General features: G+C 40.0%; 1 protein-coding gene across 1 annotated transcript; it reads left to right on the plus strand.

Annotated features, from left to right (window-relative positions):
* Positions 1–1871: 1871 nt before the first annotated feature.
* Positions 1872–6975, plus strand: rps13 (ribosomal protein S13). The gene is made up of 6 exons (XM_008107402.3): positions 1872–2024; positions 3524–3572; positions 4993–5071; positions 5670–5839; positions 6229–6329; positions 6802–6975. The coding sequence occupies exons 1-6, from the start codon at positions 2002–2004 to the stop codon at positions 6833–6835; spliced, it is 456 nt and encodes a 151-aa protein (XP_008105609.1). The 5' UTR covers positions 1872–2001; the 3' UTR covers positions 6836–6975.
* The last annotated feature ends 2662 nt before the right edge of the window (positions 6976–9637 follow it).

The raw sequence follows: 9637 nt of genomic DNA on the forward strand, positions 1-9637 counted from the left end.
GGGAATGGAAGTGTTGGGAATTTAGCCCTTCCCCAATACAGAATGAGGTTCACATTTTCTCCCTCTTGAACCTCAAGTGCAAGAGGGGGAATTCAGAACTCTGAGGCCCCATCTACACTGACCGTTTAATGCAGTTCGAAGCTAGCTCCAAGATGGTGGCCAGACCACAAGCTCCCAGGAAAGCACATAAATGGAAGTCCTTAATGTGCATCATCGCTTTTGTGGTTTGTGGAATCGCCATCTGGGCCTCAAAACCGATTCCGGGATTTCCCTTGGAATCATCTGCACAGTGAGACCACTTTCTCCAACACCAGATTGAAACTGCATTAAATGCTCAGCATAGATGGGGTCTGGAACACTATGACAACTCATAAAACATAATTCAATTCAATCTTAAAATAGGATGCCATGGTTACGCAGTCCCTCAGATCAAAGTAAGCTGTCCCTGTTGCCCTGTTTTAGGACTGCACTTCTCTTGGAGCCTAACATTGCATTACCAAAACATAACTCCTTTTTTTTCCAATTTTGCGGAATGGCTGCATTTTGCAACAGATTTGGCCCACTTGGCTGGTTGAACAGCTGCCCAGAAAAAAATATGTTTAAGGCTCTTTTGGGAATGTGTCTCGAAGGGCCTTGAAAGTACGTTGCAGTCTTCAGGCTTTACTTTGTGCTTTCATGTCTGAGAAGTTTTTTAAGAATCATCTCCACAGCCATTTGCAGTGAAAGCAGAACACACATCGCTCTTCAGGGGATGATTTATTTATTATGTCAGAAACGAACTGAGAGTGCAGTTGTATTTAAAAACACAAAGTTAAAAACTTGGCATTATACTAAATGTCCTTTGCCTAGTACCTGACCACTCGGAGTGCCGCTGGTCCATTATGCATGAGGCAGGGCTCAGGTTGCATTGTAGTAAGTGGTCTGTGGTTTGCTCTTCTCCACACTCGCATGTCGTGGACTCCACTTTGTGGCCTCATTTCTTAAGGTTAGCTCTGCATCTTGTGGTGCCAGAGCGCAGTCTGTTCAGCGCCTTCCAAGTTGCCCACTCTTCTGTGTGCCCAGGAGGGAGTCTCTTGTTCGGTATCAGTCATGGCTTGAGGTTCCGGGTTTTAGCCTGCCACTTTTAGACTCTTGCATGCTGAGGTGTTCCTGCGAATACCTCTACAGATTTTAGAAAACAATTTCTTGATTTAAGGCATACTGGCTGATAACCAAATGGGGTGGGCCGGAGATGTCCCTTCCTTGGCCCTTTCATTGCTGGCTGCTACTTCCCGGTGGATATCAGGTGGTGCAGTATTGGTGGTTTGGAGTGTAGACATCATGTGATAATGCATGTCTCATTAAGGGCCACATCCTCTGTTTTAACATGATATGTGTTCCACACTGGGCATGCGTATTCAGCAGCAGAGTAGCAAAGCGCAAGGACAGATGTCTTTACTATGGTTGTGATCCCCAGATTGTGCCAGTCAGATTTCATAAGATATTCTTTCTAGTGCCCACTTTTTTGCTTGACAGGGGGATAATAATATAGGTGAGATCTCAAGCCATAGCATTCTCAGCAGTGTCCTTGCAAACCCTGGCATTCCAGGTGTTTTGGACTTCAACTCCCACCATTCCTCACAGCCTCAGGCCCTTTCCTTTCCCCCCTCGGCCGCTTAAGCGGCTGAGGGGGGAAAGGAAGGGGCCTGAGGCTGTGAGGAATGGTGGGAGTTGAAGACCTGGACGGCTTAAGTATCATTAGGGTATTATGTAGCCCAGATGACGCTCTTTAAAAATACCCCTCTCCAGCCTCATACATTAAACACAGCTCACGCAAACGAGGTTTCCACTCCTCCGCCGCCTCTATGGTTCAGCCCTAACAGAGAGACCGCACTTCCCCCCATAGCGGAAATCGGGAGGGGCAGTAGAGGCCGGCACCCATGCGCGTTGACGTCACTTCCGCTGAGGGAAAGGCTTGATCTGCGCGGCCGCCTCGCGTAGTTCTTTCTCTTCGCCGCCATCATGGGTCGCATGCACGCTCCTGGGTGAGGGCCTCGGCGGGTGGGAAGGAGCGGGCCGAGGGAGGGCAGGGCTCCGAGGGGAGGGAGAGGGTCTCCTGGGTTCCCCGCGAGCGGACTCTTGAGTCCCCGATAAGGCCCTGGAGGGCGGGGGCCTAGTGGGAAGGGAAGGGACTGGAATGCGGCCCTCTCGCTAGGCCGCTTCACCCCTCGGCCGAGCTGTGGGTGCAGCTACACCAGGCGGCTTTTTAGGAATTGTGGGAGTTGAAGTCCAAAACACCTGGAGGGATGGCCTAAGTTTGCCCATGCCTGGTATAGATGACCCTATGTAAAAACGCATTGGGCAGTACTTTTCATTAATTCCATTTCATAGAAGGCCATTAAACATAGAGGCCTGGGAAGGGATTGGTAAGGGGAAAAGGTCACCCCTTTGTGTTGTCGAAGGCATTCACGGCCGGCATTACTGGGTTGCTGTGAGTTTTCTGGGGTGTATGATCATGTTCCAAAAGCATTCTCTCCTAACCTTTCGCCCACATTTATGGCAGGCATCTTCAGAAGTTGTGAGGCCTGTTGGCAAGTGGGGTTTATATATCTGGAATGTTCAGGGTGGGAGGGAGAACTCTTGTCTGTTGGAGGCAAGTGTGCATGTTGCAATTGGCTACATTGATTAGCATTGAATCGCCTTGCAGCTTCAAGACCTGGTTGTTTTCTGCCTGGGGGAATCCTTTTTTGGGGGTTTTTTTACTGGCCCATATTGTTTCATGTCTTGAATTCCCCAGTTTTCTGAGTTGTTCTTTATTTACTGTCCTGATTTTAGAGGGTTTTTTTTTTTACTCTAAGGGCCAGTTAACACCTCCCAACAGGCAGGAAGCAGCCATCCTTGAAGCTGCCAGACTATTCAGTGCATCAAGCTGGCCAGTTGCAAAATTCACACCTGGCTCAGACAGACAAGCATTCTTCCACCCTGGACATTGCACAGATATATAAACCCCACTTGCCTAGTTTCCAACAGACCTCAAAACCTCTGATGATGCCTTCCATGTCGGCGAAACGTCAGTAGAGAATGCTTCTGGAACTGGCCATACACCCTGGAAAACTCACAGCAACCTGGTCACCCCTTTATAGCACTCATAGGCCTCATATTAAAGTTTTTTTTCTCCTCATAAAGTGTGATTTCATACAGCATTGGTGGTTTCAAACTGCTCCCATTTGTCTTTACATTTTTCTGTCGTTCACATGGTTATTAGCTATCATTGTTTACAGGTATATTTTTCTTAAATTTCCATTTTAAGAAGTATGATACATAAGAGCACATCACAAAAGCAAAAATAGACACTCTCCAAAGTAAAAGTTCCTCTTGCAGCAACCCAGCTTAAAGCTAACTGAAACTCTGCTTGAATTGCCATTGCTTTGTCGTCGTCACAATGATGGCAGTTTTGAAGCAAATGTGTTAGGCATCACATAATGAATAGCATGTTTGTTACAAATCTTTGAAATCATTGTTTTTTTGGGGTTTGTTTTAACAGGAAGGGTCTGTCCCAGTCGGCTTTACCCTACAGGCGAAGTGTGCCCACAGTAAGTAATGCCTTCAGTTGTTTATAATCCCATTTTAATTTAGGGACCGTTCACACTGCAGAATTAAAATACTGTGATTCCACATTAATTGAAATATCCGTTAAATTCTAGTATCATTAATCGGATGAGGCAGTAAAGAAGGTTTATGAAAGAAAATTAAGTGCTTCTCTGTAAACTACATTGCAGGATTCTATAGGGTGGAACCATGGCTGTTCATGTGGAGTCATAGAACTATAATTGTGTTGTGTGAGTGAGTCCTGAATATGGGAACGGTCTAATGGTGCAGAAATAATGCTAAAGTGGATTAGTTATGAATGAAAGTATATTAATTCGCTACAGCTTTGTACTTATCTCATACCCTGTCTGACTGTTCACAGTCTAGCCACGTTTACACATTTAAAGTAGTTTACCACCATTGGTTGATGAGCACTGTTTTAACTGAGTTTTAAGTTGTTGTTGAATATGCTTATATGTTTTATTCAACTGTATTTTTAAATTGTGTTTTATTTTGTGTTCTGTTTTTGGCACTTTGTACCATATGTAAGTTGCCCCCGAGACCTTTTGGGGAGATGGTGGCGGGATACAAGAATTAAGTTGTTGTTATTGTTACATGTGGACTAAGCTGTTTGATTAAGTATCCTTTTAAAATAGACTTAGATTTAACTGAAACCCAAAACAACCAGCCAAAATTGTTAAAGAAAGACTACTTTAAATAAAAAGCTGCTTTTATAATACAATAAAGCACTAAAACTGTTGCATTACGTTACGTTTATTTTTATTTGCTTTTAATCATTGTATTTCATTGTTAGTATCAAGTCAGTACAAAGTTTTATGGTATAGTATGGCATACAGTATTGTGCCTAACTCTCAAGCAACCAGACACTACATTTATCTGGCATCTACCAATTTCCATGGATGTCAGTTAACTGAGAGTGTACTGTATTAAGTTTGTTATTGGTATACAAGCTTGTATTATAGCAAACTACATTAACCTGTTTTTGGGCTCCAACTTTCTCAGATATATGACATATTAAGATGTGGCATGTTGGCAACTTTCTTAGGTTGCTTGATTTTCCAAACAGAACTGTACATGGAAATAAGAACCAGCTGACAAAAAAGAGTTTTGCTACTTAAAGAAATACCATGTGTGCATGCATGTGTATGTGTTTAGAGAAGATGGGAAATAAACTAGGTAAATAAACATATATAGGTGCAGCTAAAAGGAACACACAACACTTCATATATCCTATTTAATAGGAGCTGCTCTGTGTCCAGTGTGAACTACACTGATTATTTGGTTTAAATGCCACATGTATGGTCAATGTAATTTTAATCTGATTTTAGGTATTTGGGTCAGTAGTTTGTGTGTTTTCCTGTCAGACTGTGTGATCTAATCTGGCTCAAAACTGATCTCTTACAGTGGTTGAAACTTACTTCTGATGATGTTAAAGAACAGATCTACAAGTTGGCAAAGAAGGGCCTGACCCCCTCACAAATTGGTATGTAAAATATAGAATTGGTAGTTAAAATCCTAAATTAGCTTGATACTGCTGAATTTAGCCAGATATAGTGGATCAGTAGAACATGCAGAATGATTGTATTGCTTGGAAGCTAATACCAGTGCTTAAGGATTTACTTGTATAACTGAAAGTCTTTCAAGAATTAAGCACAGCAGTCTTGCTTAACTCCTGTAATGTGTAAGATTGGAGTCTTAGATTTTAGCTAACAGGTAACTAAATTGCTGACACTTACATCTCTATTTAAAGATAAAGATGTACCAAATAAGTCAGTGGCATCTTTGGCAGTCTTTAAGAGTCTCTTACTACTGTTAAAATTGTAATGCAGGGGATAACATTAACCTAATTCATTAAATGGCTATACAGTACTTGACAAACTAATAGTATTTCTAAAACAACAGAATCACTGTCTTGCTCAGGTTGCTCACCATGATGATTGTTGGTAACCATTTGCAGTTTCCACCAGAAAGGTTTTCCTTTGTGTTGGCTAATCTTTCCTTGGATGCCTGAGTGAGCACCTTTAATTCTATGGCTGAGTTGTCTGATATTTCTAATGTACAATTTCCCTTTTTTCTTTAAGGTGTAATACTGAGAGACTCCCATGGTGTTGCCCAGGTTCGCTTTGTGACTGGTAACAAGATTCTTCGGATTCTTAAATCCAAGGGACTCGCTCCTGATCTTCCAGAGGACCTTTACCACTTAATCAAGAAGGCTGTGGCTGTCCGTAAGCATCTTGAGAGAAATCGGAAGGTAAATAGATAATTTTCAGTCTTCAGGTTGATAACATAATTTGAGTAATATTTAAAGGAGCAGATTAAAGGAGACTAAAATGCCTTTAACTTATCAATCATAAAACAAGTGATCACTAGTATATATAAGCCGTTACATGCACTGCATAGAATGCAAACGGTTTCCAATATAATGAAACTATATCCAAGTTTATCATGGTTTCTTTTTTATAGAAATAGGGATCCATGATCTTAATGAAAAGATAGAGAAGTATTGTAATTTTCTAGGATGAGACTGTAGTTTAGCTTCTAAACTGAGAAATCCCCACAGAAATGCCATTCTACAAATAAACCATATTGTTATAACTCTTCATCAAAACCAGCATTTGTTCATTTTTCCCCTGTTATAAGGATAAAGATGCCAAGTTTCGCCTCATTTTGATTGAGAGCAGAATCCACAGACTGGCTCGTTACTACAAGACCAAGAGAGTACTTCCTCCTAATTGGAAGTAGTAAGTATACATTACTATAGATTTTTTTTTGCTTCAGATAGAAAGAACTTCTGTTTCCCAGAATGTCATGGAAAAGAATCATGTCTGTGCAAGGAAAATTTCTGCACTCTACTAACTTTACGTAATTGTTTAGCAATTGGTTATAGTATACAAGAGCAAGAAATATTACACTGGCCAACATATTTTGGTGCCTCCAAATGTTATACCTGTTTCTGGGTATATTTGAGCATATTTGTACCATAAGACACAAGAATATATTGATATTGGAAGATGTTGTTACAGTTAGCATTACTCCTATTAAAACCATATCTGGGTCAGTACTTTGGTGGGTAAAATCTCCCATTGAGAGTCACTGTGATGATAGTATTCCAAACATTTGCGGTTTCCAACAGAAATTATTTCCTTTAGTGTTGGCCAGTCCTTCCTTGGATGTTAGAGTGACCTCCTGCACTGTCTCTTTTCTCCTCTTTAGTGAATCATCCACAGCATCTGCTCTGGTTGCATAAGATTTCTTCTTCTTGATTCTAAGTTCACCGATGGAATTAAATCATTTGCGTTTTCTTCGTCATGTGTACTTCCATGAAAGCTGGTAGAATAAGATGTCATCTTGACCAAACCAATAAAAGCTTATGATTTTTCCACTCTATTTGTAAATTGAGTTCTTTATAAAAATTACTTATGTACTGTAATGGGGTGTAAGCCATTGGATGCTAGGTAATTTATAGTGTGTATTTATAAAAAGTTTGTAAAGTTTGAATGCAACTGTAAATACATGAGTTTTATAACTCAGTTGAAAAGATAGTAAATTATTTTCTGTTGAATAGTGGCACCTGACCAGTCTTGATCATTGATGGTGGAGAACGGCCATCTATAAAAAGTGTTCAGCACAAATAGGCATCTTTGTTGTCCTCAGGACCCACTATTCTTTACTCCTGGAACCAAAAGCAGCTGGACATATGTTTCTTAGTTTTTTTAAAAAAAAATTCCTTGCCAATGATACAGGCATAAACCATGATTTAAAAGAGAATCATGGTTCCTCAAACATATGGTCTTCGTTTAAGCCAGCTATTTATCCCCAAGGGGCTCCTGGGGCTATTAAAATGGGGTTCCAGAGGAGGCAATTTCTACTCTATAAAAATGTATCCATATATTATTTTTATTATGTTTATTTATATCCAGTTTTTTCTCTCCATAAGGAGATTCTATTTTATCCCCTGATAAAATCAAAATAATGTTTTGTTAATTTACCAGCAAAAGGTAAGTTAAAATGTCATAAAAACATATTAAGTATGAAAAACTTGCATACCAATGATTAGGAAATTTCAGGGAAAATATATTTCTAGACAAAAACGTATCATTTAGTGATTCCAAAAACATAAATGTTGCCCTTAGAAGTACTCCAATGCTAGAGAAATGGGTAGTTGGGCAAATGTGTTGGAATTATTTTTAATTGGGAGAATTCTGGCTTTTCTTTAATCTGAAAGTAGTCATAAACTTTGAAATCAATGGTTATATACTACATTTCAGGCAACTTGTTTCCACACATGCCTTGGTGACCGTTGTTTGTTGCTCTTAGCAAGTTGTGCAAAGTAAGCTGGACAATAGAAAGTTTGTTGCAGCTCATGCCTAATGCCATACTATTTCTGCTGTGCTGTAATGGCTATTGAGTGCACTGCCCTTGACACTGTGATGAATTTAAAGTTTGGCAGCAGGATGGATTGATTTAAATAGCCAAGAGAAAACACCATTATTTAAAAATAAAACTTCCCCATATGCTTTGTATGGTTCTTGAACAACGGTGCAAAGTTGATCAATAAAAAAACCCATTTACAACCCATCAGGACAGTTTACAACATCTAAGAGGATATAGTTTAATTTCTTAAGATAACGATCTTTTCATTAATTTAGCAAATGCTATATAATTTATTCATTACCTATGTTGGATTGTGAATGCTATATCAGGAATGGTAAGGAATAAACTGCCCATACAGCACAACACTAAGGCCTAAATTGAATTGTTATATTTAGCATAGACATACTGGATCAATGGGAATTCAGTTAAGTCTGTCTAAATGCCATTGATTCAGTAGATACGCCGTGAGCTCTCAGAGCTTTCGCCGAGACAGTCTCCTGACTTTCCATTCCTATCTGAATGTTTTAAATAAATTCAACATTTCATTTTTTAAAACCTTTCAAACTTTATTTCAATTGTATATTCTTCAAAACTTCAAGTAATTAAATGCTGTTAATTTTGTTCGTTTTTTTATCCAAAGACGTAAGCAAATAAGGATACTGTTTTTTCATGTTTGATGTAGATAATGTGTGTGAGGTATCTTTATAAAGTAAATATAGGCTTAGTGTGTTTTAATGACATTTTGTTTTAACCATTATAATCAAACAAGAAATTAGCTGCTTATGAGAAAGCAATTTAAAATTAGTTTTTATCCACCTGTTTCAAAGAACCTGATGCTAGTGCCTGAGATATAATGCTGAAGACACCAACTGCTTTTGCCCAGCAGAGCACAGATTCTGACTCCTGAGATCCCAGAAGTCTCTCTGATAAATCTCTGGTTCTCATTCTTAGTGTTCTCACTTGGAGCTAATACTGCATTCATCTGAATTGATGTTGCTGATGTACTTAAAAGCCTTCTTTTAAGCAGAGGCTGGATGGCTATCTGTTGGGGGGTGCTTTGAATGTGATTTCCTGCTTGGCAGTGGGGTTGGACTGAATGGCCCATGAGGTCTCTTCCAACTCTATGATTTTCAGATAATGCAGGCTTGTTTAGTATATCTAGCTAAGCAACATACAACAACTGCTTCTAAAGTCTTATTAATGTATCCTGTAGTCCCGAATTCTAAAATCAGACAGTTGAGAGTCTTGGCCACCCCCAGAGTATTTATTTATTTAAAATATTTATATTCCACCCTTCTCGGCAGAGCACAACATATATACGGCAAGCACTCCATGCTGGGACATAAAATAAATATACACAAACATTAAAATCAGTTATATCTACTTTAAAATCAGCTATTTAAACCAACTCGGGACACCATGCTGGCTCCGGTCAGCGGGGTAGGTTTCCTATTATTACCTCATTGCACTGCCCCAAAAGCTTGGTCCCACAGCCAAGTTTTCACCATCTTTCTGAAGGACAGGAGGGAGGGGGCTGATCTAATCTCTCCAGGAAGGTCAGTCTCTCTCGCTCTCTGTCAGTCTCTGTCTCTCGCTCTCGCTCTCTCTCTCTCTCTCTCGTCTCTGCCAAATGCGCCTATGACGGTGGTGGGACCGAAAGCAGAGCCTTGCCAGA

This window comes from Anolis carolinensis, chromosome 1 (genome assembly GCF_035594765.1).
Source record: "Anolis carolinensis isolate JA03-04 chromosome 1, rAnoCar3.1.pri, whole genome shotgun sequence".
NCBI classification, from domain to species: domain Eukaryota; kingdom Metazoa; phylum Chordata; class Lepidosauria; order Squamata; family Dactyloidae; genus Anolis; species Anolis carolinensis.